Genomic DNA, 16,738 nt, shown 5'->3' with positions numbered 1-16,738 from the left:
AAAATCCAAGCAAACAGATATAAACCACTACTAAGGAAAACCATTTGTAAAAAAAACAAAAGAGAATTTATTTGGTGCAGTGTTCACAAGCAAGATAATTGCAATTCAGTACCAAAGAGCAAACAAGACTAGCAGAGTCATTTCATTCAAAAGATTTATCCTTCTTAACAAAAGTGACTTGGTATGGCTTTTTGATCCTGTGTACTACAATTATAAATTATTTTCAAAATCCTAGTTGAAGTGGCACTGTGATGCTAATTACATTTTGCTAAAAACACACATGCAGCTACATAAAGGACAGCTCTAAGGAATTAAAAGCCAAATTTAATAAATGAGGTAGTTCATCTGGTTATGCAGAAACGCAGGTTTTTTCCTTTGTATAAAACATCCAGCCTCCATATATACGTCTGCAATCAGAGCTCTATCACTTGCAACACAGCTTTACTGAAAAACTTTGCCCTTTGCCTTTTACAGCAGGGAGAGTTCAAGAGTCAACTTCGATGTGCGCAGCCAGGGATCTCTCCATCGGGACACTTAACTCACCGCTTCCTGCTACAGCTCTCTGGAGCATCCCTCTCTGTAGCTTACATCGAGAGTGACGGCAGGTCTGTCCTTTTTGGGTTCAGAGCAGCTTAAGGCAGAACAGCACTTTTAATTACTGAGACAGCCAGATTGGTCTCACATCGAACAACCTGACTTGGATGATTGTCGAGATCCTGAGGATTTTTAACTACCTGAATATACAGGGATTTTTTTTTTTCCTGTGCCTCTACCATAGTGCATAAAAACTTCCCTTCATATATGCCAAAAAACATTAATTTCTTTTTAAATTGCCAACCAGCAGCTCAGAGATTCAACATTCACATTACTTAACATTTAATTTAAAACACTACTAAACCAACTGTCTCAGTATCCTGCTACAAAAATCTTTAATTAAATTGTGATTTAAATTGCCATTATAAGCCTGTATCTGATTATCAAGAGAAAGTTACTCAACTAAAGAGAGACATTTCAGCAAGCAGTTGACAGAAGCACTTTCTGCCAGGCACCACAAGAAGAAAGGTGCTCATTGTGAGAGTCCTTCACTGATTAAGATCAGTCACTGCAGCCAGCACAGAACCAAGTGTGCAATCCTTCATGTTATTTTTAAAAAAAGAAAATTCAAAGAGAAATTTTAAAAAATAATCATTTGCAAAGTGAATAAATATCCCAGGCACCCATGGCTTCACATATTCTTGTTCTCAGAAACATCGATCAGCAAGGACAGGCAGCATTGTCATCGGTTTGCCTGTTTAAAACAAAACAAAACACAAAGGTTCAAGTTCTGCTCACAGACTCTCTTATCAATTACTTGGATGTTTCTCAACAGAATAGCTTCATTAGCAGACAAGTCACGTTTATTTATTTTTATCAATAAAATCAAGTTTCAGGATTTGGGACATTTAAAATTATTAAAAATACCCATCAAATATTTTACCTGCATATTCTTATAAATCCAATCTGTAAACACAGTCATATTCCCATACACTCCAGGTCTGTTGGGACTAGCACAGCCAGTTCCCCAGCTGGTATCTCCAACCAGCCACCACACAGAGTTTTTATTAGTTACTAGCGGACCTCCACTGTCACCCTGCACAAAATACAAGCACAGAATTAGCGAACTGGCTATCAGGAAAGACACAATCCATGTCACTTCAGGAGTACAGGTTAAGTATTAAAAAAAAAAGCTAACCACCATTTTAAGGCAGTCACTAAAAAAAAAAGTGATGGCAATTACAGTATTAAATGATGACTGCTTGCATAGGGATGAAAACTGTTTGCCCAAAGCAATAAATGAGATTGGCGTTATTGACATTCATGTTCACAAGCATAATGCTAGGGTATTGCTGCAATTATGAAAAAGCATTCATTCACCTTCAAGTACCAGATAGCAAAACATCTGTGAAGCGTTAAAAAAAAAAAAAAAACACTGCCTCACCCTCTTTGGGTATTTAACGAGAACTCTGTGCTGGCAGTCATTCAGAAGAAGAAACAAAAGCTCTTCCATTTAAAGGGATGCACTACAACAGAAACTACAAGCCCAAAGTGTTGCTTCTTTTTTCCCCCCCAAAAGATATATTTGCAATTAATAGATGATTAAGAAAAACCTACTAGAAAGACCACAAACAATAATTGGATCATTACTAGGTGTTAATTAGAAATAATTACCTGACAGGAATCAATTCCTCCTGCTAGATATCCAGCACAGATCATTGTCGGCAAAATCATGCCATTATAGATATAGACAGAATTACACCTAGAACGTTCTATTAAGGGCACCATAACATAATTCAAATTATTTGACGTTTTACCTAGAAGTGAAACATGCGCAAAAACACACATACAAAGACAAAATTAGAACAAGAATCATATTATGTTGCTAGTACAAATCCCAACAGCTAGCACTGCAGAAGAAATAAGCTTAATAGAAATACCAGGATGGATGTTTAAGTTGTACGGTCCATCACACAGAGACAACTATGACATTAAAACTCCATCCCAAAAGGTCAGTGAGTTAGCTGCTTTGCTGTCAGTGTAGTGTAGAGCAAGACAACACGGCACCTACCTGCCTACTCCAGCCCCAGACCAAGTGTGTTAACCACAGGACTGTTAAAAGCACATGAAGTCTGCAAAAGGCGAAGAGGACCTCTTCAAAGTTTCATGGTCCAGCACAAGCTGCCAGCAACTCCCATGTTTAGGGTCCAGCTTGCCCCAACACCCCCCTCCCCACCCAGTACCTTCTCATACAGAAAGAAACCTTTCTTCCCTTTCCATTTCTTACAAATTTACGTGCACCATGCTATTTTAGCTTGAGGTGGTGGAAAGGACAAGCTCCTGCCCTTTCCCACAGAGGACTGGCTTGGCATGCAGCTATCCTTGTTAGAAGAGAGGCTACCCCGCTAACAGGGGCACAACATCATTTCCTGTGTAAATATTTCTGGCCCCCAGGGCTGGTTTGAGGCTCCTTTGCAGTCTGCTGAATGCAACACTTCACAAGTCACTTTGAGACAGAATGCCCGGTGTAAATACGCTATTTTTTCATCTATTTTACAGTCCATAGTATCAACAGATCTGTCTCAAACTGCCCAATCAGCCATCCAACAGTTATTTGTAGGCTGAGGAGGACTGGTTTACATAGAAGACCAAAATATTCCAGAGCCACTCTTTACCTCCTTGGTACTCTGCTCCCCACCCAGATATCCAGCACTGCTGATTAGGTTGGAACATCATTCCTGGATTAGGCAGACAAACTGGCTGTATCACATCTATAAAGCAAACACAGTAACATCTGTAAAGCCAGATGCCCAGTCAAAATCCAAAATAAGTGCATATAAAATATCTCACCATGACCACCCCTTAAATAGGATATACGTTTTCTCTGTATTTTACCTTCCCTGCAAGATTGCCTGTTGCAATGCAGGCAGCAGCAGAAAGCTTATCAGCTGCCCTTTCCCAGGTGGCTACCTAATCTTCACCTCAAAGTGAGCAATAAGCACAGTTCTAGCTCAATTCATCAGGCTAACCAGAAGAATTAACACCATCTCTTCTGATCAGCAGAGGACAAAGAAAAAAAAGGTCTGACAACTACCTCTCTGGATTCTCTTTGCAAAACCCTGCTGAAAGTAATCACAAAGGCAAGCAGGAATCAATGCCTATATACAGGAAGTGTGAAACACAAAAACCTGGTAAACAGACAACCTGCTCTCAGCAGCAGAAAAGTAGAAAAGCCCCTCCAGAGTACTTCTAGGAGCTTTAAACTGATGCACTGAAACATAAAAAGTACCTGTACACAAAAAGTACCTCAAAATTAAATAATGGTTTGTACTCTATTTTTTGCTCTTGCTTACAAACAACCTACATCTACTTTTAAGAAACGAACTTGTACGTTTGTTTTTGGGGCTGGTTTTTCCCGCTCCCCCCCAGTTTTTATTTGATGTAATTTGTTTTAGGGGTTAGTCAGTTGCTCCACTGCTACATCCTGAGCGCACATATAGGTGTGGCAATGTTTAAGCACTGTACAGCACTCTGGGGTGTAAGTACATTATTGAGATGAGCCCAAACTCCCCTACCATATACTGGATTTAAATAAATCCTACTTAGGAAATCAGAGGGTGTGCTCTCTGCCTCTACCCTGTCTCTGTCTCTAAGGTGTCTCTACCCACATTTTGTGTTCTTCCCATAAGTATCTAGAAGGATTTCTTGATGAACTTGAGTAGTTTTAAAAGATGTGCTCACTGCCATTGGATTTTTGCCTGGAGAAGAACAGAATACATACCAGTAAAACGCAGCGGTGTCTCTAACTTCATAAGGGCAACATCATTGTCTTTAGAATCTGTATCATAATCCGGATGGGAAATTATCTGTTGCACTCTGTATCCATTTCTTAAGAGCATCTCATTCTGATTCAGAATCCCAGCATAAACCCTCCAGTTGTACGGGTCAGAAAATCTTCTACAGAAAAAAAGAAAGGTCAGAAGGCCTGCCTCTGATAATTTTTTGAAGGTCACAATTTGTGACTTGTCTTCAGAAACAGTAGTCAGATGCACGTGTGGCAAAGAATTCACACACATTTGACTACCCTTTCTGATGAATAAGGTAAAGAAATTGCAAGACATCTAACTTCAGGAAAGCTTGACTCTACTTTCATACATATATCCTTTAAAAAATAATCATTGGAATGTGTTAAGTACCACTGTCTATCCCTTAGTCACTCAGCACAGCAAATTATAGTCTGAGACTAGAACACTGAAGTCCATTGAGTTCTGTGGCTGGGGGATCAGGCAGTTGTTTCTGAGGTCTCACATGTCAGCAGTATCACTCGTGTGTACTATTCAGAGCACACAAGGGCCGCAGAAGCCAGAATTAGTGAAAACATGAGTTAGTGAAGGAATTTTACTATCCTGAAAATGTAGGTGGGGTGTGAACGTTACTTGCTTTTGGTGGTTTGCTTTTAAATGCTAAGCATGTGCACCAGATGTAATTTAAGTAGTCTCTTGTGCTCCAGCACAGTTTACAAATGCTTAGTAGAAGACTTCCCACAAGTGTTGAAGCTCCCTCCATGACAACCACCAAGGCAGCACTGCTTGCAAGCGATTACCCCTCAATTTAAACAAAAACAAACAAACAAACAAAAAATCAAAACATCAAGACCGACAACCAATTTTGTGCCAGCTACAGCTTGGTTGCTGTTCCTAAAGTTTTTGCATACTACAGAGCTCAATCAGAAAACAAAGGAGGGGTAAAGATCATCACATAAAAATAAACATTTGCATTCCTTTCTCAAGGTTAAGGACAAAGTTAATTTTCCTTGGCTTAGCCTCAAACTGCGATCCAGCCAACCAACCGTTAAAATGTTTGTGCTTAGTGGTTTTTCCCTCCTACAGAAGCAGCCACCGTTTAAACATATTCTGCCACTGTACACAAGGTACCACAACACCCTCAACTGTCCTTTATAGGTTAAAAATGTACAAAGCACCAGCTATTTTTCCTGTTGATACCTACGTAAAGTGCTCCTTGGATAGGTATAAATCTACATTTAATGCTGACTTGGGCTTAACTACCCTGTAGCAAGAATATACAAGGAAATAAATAGTAAAGGAATCTTTAAATTGATTGTATCTACAGTTGTGAGGTATTTGAGGGTTTGGGATTTTTTTTGTCCCTTTTCTTTGTTTTTCCTTACAGTGCAATTCAACATCGTCATGAAATCACTAGACTGTGGTATTAAGTTTGGTGTCTTAGGTTTACCTCTTAAGTTGGATGGGTATCTATGCCCAATACCACCATCCAATTTAACTTCCACGTTTAACAAGTAAACTATGACTTTTCTTTCTATAGAAAGCAGACAGATGATCGGCAGCCAGCCTCCTCCAGAACATATTTTCCCTTAATACTTGCAAAACCTACTGCTACATAGACAAAATACTGTACCTAGCACCAAGGCAGGAGGGAAGAACGGTATTTAAGTCAGTTTTAAAGCAGAAAGTTGGGAGATTAAGTAAGTTTGTGCACCTCAGTCAGAAGTAAGAAAACTCACCATCTGAGAGAGGAACAAGCGAGCTGGTCGCTCCAGCGATACTCACCCTTCCACGCAGTGTGCCGCTGTCACAATCCACTGGCGGGTGATGATGGAGCCCCCGCAGACATGGATGCCCTGCACATGGAGGCTGACCTGCCATGGCCACTGCCCCAGCACTGCCCCGCTGCCACCCACGATTCTGTTCATGATGTTCACGCTTTTGGTGGACAGGCCGCACTCTAAGGAGTGAGTTACACACACAGAGGTGTTAGTCAAAGAGCAAGCTGGTCTGAAGGATGGCTTCTGCAGCTCAGGCTTCACTAGCAGAGGGGAGCACAGGCCATGTCTGACCTCTGCACTGCTGGCATTCATAGAATCCCAGAATGGTTTGGGTTGGAAGCGACCTTAAAGATCATCTAGTTCCAACCCCCCTGCCATAGGCAGGGAGACCTTCCACTAGACCAGGTTGCTCAAAGCCTCATCCAGCCTGGCCTTGAACACTTCCAGGAATGGGGCATCCACAGCTTCTCTGGGCAACCTGTTCCAGTGCCTCACCACCCCCTCTGTGAAGAATTTCTTCCTGATGTCCAATCTAAGTCTACCTTCTTTTGGTAGATATGTGGCAGCTCAGGCCCCTGCCCTGGACACTGAGATCCCGAGTCTCCCATAGCCTAGACCCTCTTCACATCGCAGATGTCAAGGTGAATATTTGGTAGCTGCTGCCACACGGTTCACCACAAACACCTTTGAGCGTGGTATTCAAGGATCTCCTGAGAGTGCTGCAGACACACCTCTGTGTTGTGCAACACAACAGACAATATCCAGGAGCCACCTCACAGCAGCCTTCATGGCCAGGAACGCACTACCCACCCAATGGCTGCATGTTGGAGAGCGGATGCACCACAGACGTCCCACCAGGGCTGCCGGCCAAGGGCTATGGAGCTTCGCCGAAGGCATGTCATTTAAAGGAAGCAGTGGTGGCAACGACAAAAGCAACCAGGGATCCAACATCCTCCTTGTTTCCTCTCCCACCCTGCTCCTTGAACTGCACTGTTTAAGACTTGGGAACCAGAGTTGCATCATCTGCCCATCAAAAGATGGCAATTATTTATGCAGATTCAAAAGGATTTCCCAGCCAGAGCACTTCAAAAGCATGAAGTTTGAGAAACAGTCACTCACCTATGCAGCGCAGAGAAACCACACTTCCTGATGCACAGGAATCACTGCAGTAGAAATTAAAAAGAAAAATAAAAAACAACACAGGACTTCAGGCACACAGCAAAAGAAATAGTGGGAAAGGTTTACCTTCCGGCTGCTGCCTACCCTTCCCAGCTACACGCTCTGCTTTCACCCTCCTCTTCCCGCTCAGGATCGCGTACTTTCTTCACTCTCTCCAGCTACCCTACCAGCAACCTGGCCTCCACTATTACTTGCTTTCACCAAAACTGTCATGTGGAAGACCGCAGTCGCCAGTACAAAAGGTCTGTAAGCCTCCTGAGGGGCCAGATGAAGAACAGCATGAGGAAAAGTTGAGCCGACTTATGAGGTAGTTGTAGAAGAACTTGAACAAGGGAGCCATGGGAACTCTGCAGGCACTGCAGTCTACAGGTTCAGAAACTAGACACTTTGGAGTTGTCTAGTGAGAATAAAAATGATACTTTCCACAATGAAAGATGGATTTTGCATGCTGTGTGTTCATGTGTCTGGAAAAAAAATGCTGTGCCTGCTGCTGTGAATGCGTTATAGTTGATAGTTTTCTGAGGCTCTTTAACCAGCAACAGGGGTTTCTGCGTGGTGACAAAAGCTATCTTTGACATGGCAACCTTCTAGACAGCAGAGAAGGAACAGGGTGGGGCATCTTCTCTTTTAACAGAGGAGAAGGATGGAAAAACGGCATCTGTGTTTTTAAAAAGAAGGGAGAGCAGTTGCTGCAAACATTAAAATCAAAGTCTTTTTCCCTCTAACAATCCCCACTGAAAGATGTGCTTGCATTACGCTACAATCAGAAGATACACCTCTCACAACAACTAAAAAGACCCCTGACAAAAGGAAAGGAGTTTGTATTAAACAAATGTACCTGCTATACAGCTTTTTGTACAAATCTGTATTCCCAGCACTTGTGTTCAGCTTCATGTAGCTTTTAAAGCTGACTTCAGGTGCTACCCCTCGGCTATAGTAATACGTATCTCTGCAAAACAGAAAGTCCATTATGATACCCAGTAGTTTCAGTTTTCAAACAAGTAACAATAAACTTGAGCTTCTGACATGACCCTAAAAATGTGATATTTCTTTTTAATTAAACATAGAAGCCCATGTAGTACAGTGTCGTGTACATGTCATGTACTACAGTGATGTAGTGCAGTGTCAGAGACTCAGACTCATTAAATATTTATCAAGTTCCATTTCCCATCAAACAGTAACTAGATTAAAATAATATTGTTTTATCTAATATGCATGCACGGTCTGAGTCTTCAGCCTCATGAAAGCCCTGGCAAGATGAAGAGAATCCTTTGCCAGTACACTTATACAGCAGAGCACAGTCCAAGTCAAACAGGCTGTGACAGCCATGTTTCTGAGGCACTAGAGAGGTAGCAGGTTCTGCCAGGCTTCCTAGCTGAGGACCAGCTCTGTGTAGTTGCTGCTGGGCTGTCTTACTGGAGCTGGAAGTACTGGGGTCACTGCTGGTTCAGAGACCTAAATTCAGAGCCCTACGACACAGTGTGGGCACACACAGGTTCTGCCTGCCTGGGCAATAAGCTCACTCCATTACTCCACACACAACAGAAGACAGTATTTGCCAACTATATCAAAGAGGGGCAACATCAAGTATTTCAACCACCGAAGAATTTAGGCTACAGAGTTACGTGGGGAGAACATGGGCCGCACTCAGTGCCACCACTGTTTATGGGATCTTCCACATGAGCTGGTGTTACTTGTGTCCTCAGAATAATAAGGCTTTCCGTGTAACACTGGTGATGACAGGTTGTCAGATGGGACGTTATAGAGCATTTACATTAATCTGGAGCAAGCTCTGGAAGATGGTTGTAAGTGAACATATTGGATACAAGTGACCCCACTAAGCAACTCCTACATGTGTGCCAGACCCCGTTACTTGCTGGAGCAACATTTCATTTGGAACCTTTAGCAGCTACCATCGTTAAAATCAGATCCACTTGGGTTCACAAGAATCAGATTGCCAACTGCTTTTTGTTTCAGACACGCATTCTTAAAAATGGCAAGAGTGAATTTTAATTTTTCTACGTAGGTGCAAAGGGTGACAGAGGTTAGCTTACACATTGTAGCCCAGGTCTTTGCATGCAGTCCTCCCATAATCATCATTCCAGCCATCTTGACAAACAGGATACCAGGATTTGCTGACAGGTGAATAAACTTCCAGGATAAAGTTTGGTCCAAAAAGTCTAACTGCCAGAAAAGGAAGAAGGAAAAAAAAAAAAAAGAAACTAAGAACACCATGTGCTACAGTGTTCAAGGCCAGGCTGGATGGGACTTTGAACAATCTGGTCTAGTGGAAGGTGTCCCTGCCCATGGCAGGGGGGTTGGAACTGGATGGTCTTTAAGGTCCCTCCCAACCCCAACCATTCTATGATTCAATATTACTGCTCTTTCTCTACTTAAAAACATTGTTACCCATAATATTTGCTTGTATGTATGAACCGGTGTTAATTTAATGCTGCCTTCTACTCAAATTCTGACTAAATATCAAGTAGACAAAAGTATCGCAATGACTTAATTCTTTTTGCTTTCTTACGCAAGAGAGTTATGAAGTAGTTGAAGCATTATTGGGAGAATGACAAATGCAAAATATGTGGAATAAGACAAGCCTGTCTGATGACCACCAGATTGATGTTATCACCTGAAGTTCTAATAAGGAGTCAATGACGACTGTTCATTCCAGAGACAACATGACATTCAGCTTTGCACAAATCCCATTCAAATTAAAAGGTAATATTTAAAAGAAAAGATTTAAGTTAAGCCAGCTCAAACCTGAGCCAGTCATCTGTTTCAGCTTTTCAATCAGACCGGAAACCAGCTATCTAGATACAGGCTTCCAAGCACTCAAACATTCTAAATCATTTTAGAGATATAACAGGGCTAAAACGTCCCTGTTGTAACTTAGGCAAGCTTTGGGCAATGCAAGTTGCTCACAAACTCTTACAGTTGGCTGAAGGCCCCCTGCCTTGACTGCTGGCACTCACCACACCGGGTTTCGTCCTCGCCGTTGGGGCAGTGGCTCACTCCATCGCACCACTGGGAGGGCGGCATGCACACTCCTGAGGATCCACACTCTATTAAGGAGCCGAGACAACGATTCTCTACTGCAGGGAGAGAGCAACATAGCTATTAGAACATCACCTTTGCCTCAGGCGACTACTGCCAACTCTCATCTTAAGGAGTATTCCACTTTGATAGAGCAAAACATCAGAAAGAGCTCTTAAACTCAGAGATGGGAGGAGACCTAGTTTGACACAACAGATGTATTGCTCACTATTTTACATTGCTTGTCAGATTAAGTCACTGATGCAACTGATTGGATTTTGTCCACTGCCTCCCCTGAATAAGCAAGCACCATTAAGTTGTCTAAAAGGAGTCAGCTTTACACAGACAAAGCATAACACTTATAAACAGAAAAGGAGGAAGAAAGCAATTACTCCAATTACATCCTTTGGCTTTCACTGCCATTTAAAACAAGTTTACATTCACCCTGTATATATCAAAATGAGCAAAAAACAACCCCTAAGAACACAAAGTGTCATCCTAACAATTTTAAATTAACTCAATTCTCTTCTCCCTTCTTTTCCTGTACAGAACAGAAAGGAGTCTTCTAAACACATTGCAAACTGGGGTTTTTTAAGTTCCCTTTGAAAAGTGGCTTTCATTGAAAGGGAAATTAAGATATTAGAAAACAAAACTTCACCTAAGCTGAAACATAATTACCCTAGACCAGCTTCAGAGCTCTGTCACCTCAGTCAGGGATAACCTCCAAGGGAAATACATCATCTGTGGTACGGTGTACAGTGGTGAGACAGGCTGGGCTCATACATTAACTCACTTTCAAAGCAGAAGCCTCGCAGAAACAAATAAATGGGCATGAATTACTTCTGCTCCAAGACAGATCCCATTTTACCAAAATGAAACATATCTTGACCCTTTACACTCTTGCAGTTAAGGTATACAAGTTTACTTCAATCTCCTTCCTTCACTTGAAATTGAGTGAAGTTGAAATCTGGAACAGATTTCCATTTCAGAGAGGATGCACAGCAGAGGCTTGCCTAATGAAATGCACCACAGAATGTGTTGGCCACACACGGTCAAGTCCAGCTATCTGCCAGTGCAAAAACCCTTGCAAGAGGTCAAACTACCCTTTACTAACAGCTACAGCACTGTACAGTTACACTGCACCAGCTTTTGACAGATAGACTGGAGCTTTCCAGAGAAGCCACCTGAATAAACCACTCCAGAAGAATCAAAAAGCTGATGACATCACTTAACATCAAAAACATATTTACTTGATGAAAGTAGAGGAAAATGACAGCAGCACTGTTCATTACAAAGAAAGTAAAAAAAAAGAAAATACAATCAAAACTGAGCTATTAGGAAGTAATATTATTTCATCTCTCAGAAGATAGGTAACAAAGACTTCCCTGTCTTTAATTCAGCCCAAAATGGAAGATAAGAATGTATATTTCTAACTTGAAAAGTTGAATACATTTTTTTCTTTCAGGATCAAAAAAAAAAAAAAATTCTTACCAAAATACCAGATGAAGAAAGCAGCAATTGCACAACAAATGACTAGTAAAATGGATAATATAATGACTATGGTTTTCTTTACACCTGAAATGAAAGCAAGGAGAGAAAGAGAAATTAGGTTCCCAAATAAGGCAATTTCCAGCCACCTGAACTATTTCCTTGACATTAAAACCAGACATTTTTTGGCAGACAAACTTTTCTCCATTCCACCACCCTTCCCCCAAATCACCCAGGTTCCAGTACACTTACACCAGCGTCCCAGCCAGCTATTACTTCTTCGTCCACTGGGAGGCGGCTCCTTCGATACAGGAGTTCAAAGGCAAGGAAGATCCCTTTCATTTTGTTATCTTACTTTGGAAGACCTTAAGTCTAAAATTGGAAGAAAACCTAGCAAAAAACTTACTTGATGAACATGTTCTCCCAGATGAACGTGCTACTGGCCTAGTTGACTGATGGGTAGCAACCCTTGGGACATAGCTTGGCACTGACGGAACATGTGTTGAGTAGTACTGTGGATAGGGGTTAGCACCTACTGGCTGCCTGGCAGAATAGATGTTTTCTGGCTGAAAGCCATGATTTTCATAGTATGGCGGTGGACCCTAAATGATAAGGTTGAGGGGAAGGAAACAGGAGAAAATTAAAAGCAAGAGGCAAGACTGAAATTAGAGCAAAATAAGTTTCAGATGCTATTTACATGCCAATGCAGAACTACACCATGCATGCATACACATACTAGACAACTCCAATTTACACAGAGCAAGAAGTTTTCAGTACATGCCTAATACCTTGCACTTTGAATAATAAAAAGAACAAAGTGAGACTGGAATGCGTATGACAAGATCAGTTTCCTGATCCAAAGTAACTCAACCTAAGAAAGATTCTTGAGCCCAGCCCTCCAGATGGCCACACAAACCATTGCACTGGAACATCTGACAGGGTAGAAATAAGCAGCAAGGACAGTTTTAGCCAGTACAGTCACTGAAAGAAATGCTGACAAGTAACAGCCTTTGTGTGTGCAGTTGTCCAGGTCTGGGATAAATGTTTACTGCCCCATTTTGTCCTGTGCCAACACCAGGTATACCTAAGCTCTTTCTGAAACGCACTGGCCTACAACAACAGGTTGTGGAATATTTATCCTGGAAGAGCTTTAAGAACTAGTTAGAAACCATTCCAATCTATCCCTCCAAAATAAGCTTCAAAAGCACAAATCTCGCCCAGGAGTATCCGAGCCCTTGAAACGCTAGCTAATTCAAGCCTCTTACACCTGCCTCACAGTATAGCCCTTTCTTTTTGCTGAAAAGAAAACACAACAAATACTCTACATTAAAAGACTTGCTAACCAGGACATCACTCAATAGGCTGTTACTTGTAAAAAAATAAAACCTCATTAAAAAAAAGTAGTATTTTTCATATTTGTTTACTTACTACAGTAGAGGTCATCTTTCCTTTGTCACCAGTACCGAAACAATTCAAGTGTTTGGAAGTAATGTGTGAACCTATATTTAATTAAAAAAAACAACAAAAAATTAAAAAAACCCAACAACACAGAAAACAATCACAGCCAGAAACTTTGTTCACATTTCTTGTCATTTTTTCCTTTGGAAGAACACCAAATCTGGAGCGGGGGGTGGGGAATACGGAAGTATTTCAAGAGAAGGTACAAATTAAGGTGCAGCATGAAATCGGATCTCAATAGCCTCTCAATACAACCTTGAGGATTATACAGTGGCAACTATTCATTAGCACGAGCGCCACACAAACCGAGAAGATTAAGTTAGTGCTCACTCTCGCTGACAGAATGAGAGTTAAAGAATATCCTGGCAACAACCCACATGGTGTCAGTACCAAGTTCAGGTCCTCCTGCTTCTCTCAACACTTACTCATGTATCGCTCTGAGGTTTATGACACAGAAACGAGAACATGAACAAAGCATCAGGAAATAGAAATTCAACTAACTCATTTGGTAACGCCACCGCTAGCAGCCCCACAAGCTACGTATTTTTCACTCTTCCGCATCACAAACAGTTGGTTTCTTGGTTGTGCATTCTAGCCACCGCACCAAAAACAAGGAAAGAAGCACAGCAGGGAAACAATATGCCATATCAACACTAAAGTTTTTCAAATGAAGTAAAAGATAGGAGCTACATCCAATGTTTCAAGCATATAGCAGTTTATTTTAAAGTTAAACATTAACATTAAGTAAAACTACAGATTAGCAAAGATGCCAGAAACACGTTTGTTGTCATAGTTCTAAAATAGGCAGTTATACATCTCCACAAGCAATCATTTCAATAAATAATTTAATCTATTGAGTCCTCTCATAATGTTACTCTACGTGAAAAAATGCCCAGGGAGTGCCTCAGTCGCACACTGAGAAATGCCTTTCTTCAGCTTGCAGAGTAGTACCCTGCACATAGGCACACTGTCATGATCCCCGTTGAAAGCCATAACTATAAAGAGCAGTTGCATTAAGACACGGCATAATTCAGCCCTAAGTGTAAGACTACATTTTAGAACCTGTACCAAGGTGTCATCTCCCCCAAAAACAAACTGCAGATGCCTTTGAAGCAGATTTCAACGGCAGCTTGGCACCACATGCATGCCAATACTTTGTGACAGTTTAGGAAGGCTGATTCTGGTATTTGCTTATTAGTGCTAGCAAAAAAAGTACATAATAATGCACTGTTGAATTCTTATTTGTGGGGCAGACAGGTGAAGGAGTCTTACTCCTACTTACAGTAAGTCCATCAGATTGGTGACTAAGGCTTCAGGCTTTATGTGGCATCCATTCTTACCCAGGTCTTCACAGCAGGGTCAGGAAGTGTAGCTCTGCCCAGACTTTGAGGACAAGTAACAAGTTGCAGGGAGATTTTTTTCCTTTTTCCCTGAAGAGGGGGGAAAAAAAATTATTAAGAGAGCTTAGTGTTAGCAGACAGAACACTAGGTGGTGACTGGGGTAAACCAACAGGTACTATGACTAAAGGCTTTGTAAATTGGCAGATGACAGTCTTCCTCACCTTTTTGTTTGTTTGGGGTTTTTTGTTGGGGCTGTTTTTAATGGGGGGGAAACACCTCTGTTGCTTAGCTGGGTTTCAACCATCACTCCCAATTTATTTCTTGTTAATCTATTTCCCATCCAGCTTCTGATTAATAACAGTTTTCCATTATCACAACACAAAACCCAGGGAATAGATTTCCATGGTATTACACATACACATCCATATAGATTTCCATGGTATTACACATACACATTTGTCAGCGTATTAAAAACAGATTAAACTAAAACCATTGGGCTCCTGATAGTTTGCAAACATTTAAGGTCGAAATTGATGTGAAGCAACCAATAATGATAAAATCTAGTTTTCTTAAACACGCATCACTGACACTTCAAAATGTTTTACAAATACACCAAGGGTACTGCAGCAACTTCACAGATAAGGAAGCTGGGTCACGGAAACAAACTGACCTGTCAAACACTCCCCATCGCAACAACTATAGAGCTAGAAGAGATTGGTCTCTTCTTTATCTCAGTCCAATACTTCACCCTCCAACTCACCTCACACATCAGACAGATTTAAATAGGTCCCACATAAAAGTATCATAAACCCACTCTGGCGCAGAAGAGTTTAGTGGGAACACACAACTATCCTTCCCTGCCACTGACAGTCATTCCCCCTGATGTCTGCCAAGCTATAATGGTACTTTACTGGGTACCTCTGAAAAAACAAATCTCAAGAGTCCTTTAAAGTGAGCTGGTAGAGTCAAAGTGCACAAACATCCCCAGGCAAGGAAAGAGAAATGGAACTTGCCCCCCTCCAACAGGCTTGAAGATATAACAGACAGGGCCCAGGTAGCCAGAGCCTTGCAGGTCAGCTTGCTAACACCTACTAGCTTTGGAAAAAGTATACGCAAATAATGAAAGGGACCGGTCACTCATAGGCCCTTGAATTTCAAAAAATTTCAAAAAATGGATGGAGCAGAACCAGCATTCAGACCTCCAGGAACACAGAAGGTCCAAAATAGAGTGTGCTTTTGTTTCACAACTCTAAAAGTAGAGAAACAGCACTACTGTTTCTAATGACAGGAGGTAAGAGTGTAAAAGTTACAGCCATCACAGGTATAGTATACTGATGAATACAGTGAAATGTACTGCCTCACAGCTATTACTTGAAATATCTTGGCTTCTTCCCACATATGCCTTAGGAGTGTTATAATTAAAGGTCTGTCATGAGCCATTAAGATTTTAAAAATATATAATTTTTTCCAATAAAAGTTGTCAGAATGAAAAGAAAATAAAATAATAGATTAATTCAAAACAAATTTAATCAAATAGGTTTTTTTAGTTTTCTATGTATTTCTGCAAATTAATTCTTTATATTGGAGCAGAGTTGGTCTGTGCTTCATTTGATAACATACTTAATTGAATATAGACTTCCTAGACTATTAGTTCCCCAAAGGCTTGTCCTCCTCCCTACCACAGTGACAGCTACTCTGTCCCCTGGACAGGAAAAGCATCAAGCACAGGGTTGTGCAGCTCAGCTGTAAGTGGTCCTCACCACCACATCTTCATAAGCCACTCACCTCACTACTGCTGGGCAAAGGTGAACCTCTGCTTTTGCCTCCTTACAGCAGCAGCAGGTCACAACTCCTTTATAATTCACTAAGCAAGAGCCATGTGCTGGGTTCAACCAGGAAAAGGGTTAAATCTCTTTACTGTGGCTGCTAGAAAGCTGTGTTCCTGGATGCAGGGAGCAGCACTGATAAGTTCTTAGCTGGCACTGAGGAATGTCTGTACCAGTTTCAAGGTCTTTTCTCCGCTTCTGATACTGCAGCTGCGTTCCCAGCTCTCGCGGTCTCGCTACAGAGAGTGCTGGGACATAGAGTTCAGACACCTGACAAAAACTGGCCAAA

General features: G+C 41.4%; 1 protein-coding gene across 1 annotated transcript; it reads right to left on the bottom strand.

Annotated features, from left to right (window-relative positions):
* Positions 1–1,185: 1,185 nt before the first annotated feature.
* On the bottom strand, positions 1,186–13,267 carry TMPRSS2 (transmembrane protease, serine 2). The gene is made up of 13 exons (XM_010159571.1): positions 13,253–13,267; positions 12,231–12,426; positions 11,828–11,911; positions 10,276–10,395; positions 9,352–9,481; positions 8,136–8,246; positions 7,238–7,281; positions 6,123–6,297; positions 4,316–4,491; positions 3,210–3,305; positions 2,209–2,351; positions 1,478–1,630; positions 1,186–1,288 (listed from the first exon to the last, which is right to left on the bottom strand). Exons 1-13 carry the CDS (start codon positions 13,265–13,267, stop codon positions 1,277–1,279), a joined length of 1,455 nt encoding a protein of 484 aa, XP_010157873.1. The 3' UTR covers positions 1,186–1,276.
* Positions 13,268–16,738: the final 3,471 nt, after the last annotated feature.

This window comes from Eurypyga helias, unplaced genomic scaffold (genome assembly GCF_000690775.1).
Source record: "Eurypyga helias isolate BGI_N326 unplaced genomic scaffold, ASM69077v1 scaffold899, whole genome shotgun sequence".
Lineage (NCBI taxonomy): Eukaryota > Metazoa > Chordata > Aves > Eurypygiformes > Eurypygidae > Eurypyga > Eurypyga helias.
The sequence above is the reverse complement of the archived record's forward strand: the minus strand, read 5'-3'. Positions and strand labels throughout refer to the sequence as shown.

Excerpts from the sequence above, each read along its gene's own strand:
- TMPRSS2 (XM_010159571.1), bottom strand. Across the intron at positions 11,912-12,230 it reads TGGGAGAACATGTTCATCAA|GTGTAAAGAAAACCATAGTC; the intron begins GTAAGTTTTTTG and ends CTTTCATTTCAG. Across the intron at positions 10,396-11,827 it reads TTTCTTCATCTGGTATTTTG|TAGAGAATCGTTGTCTCGGC; the intron begins GTAAGAATTTTT and ends CTCTCCCTGCAG.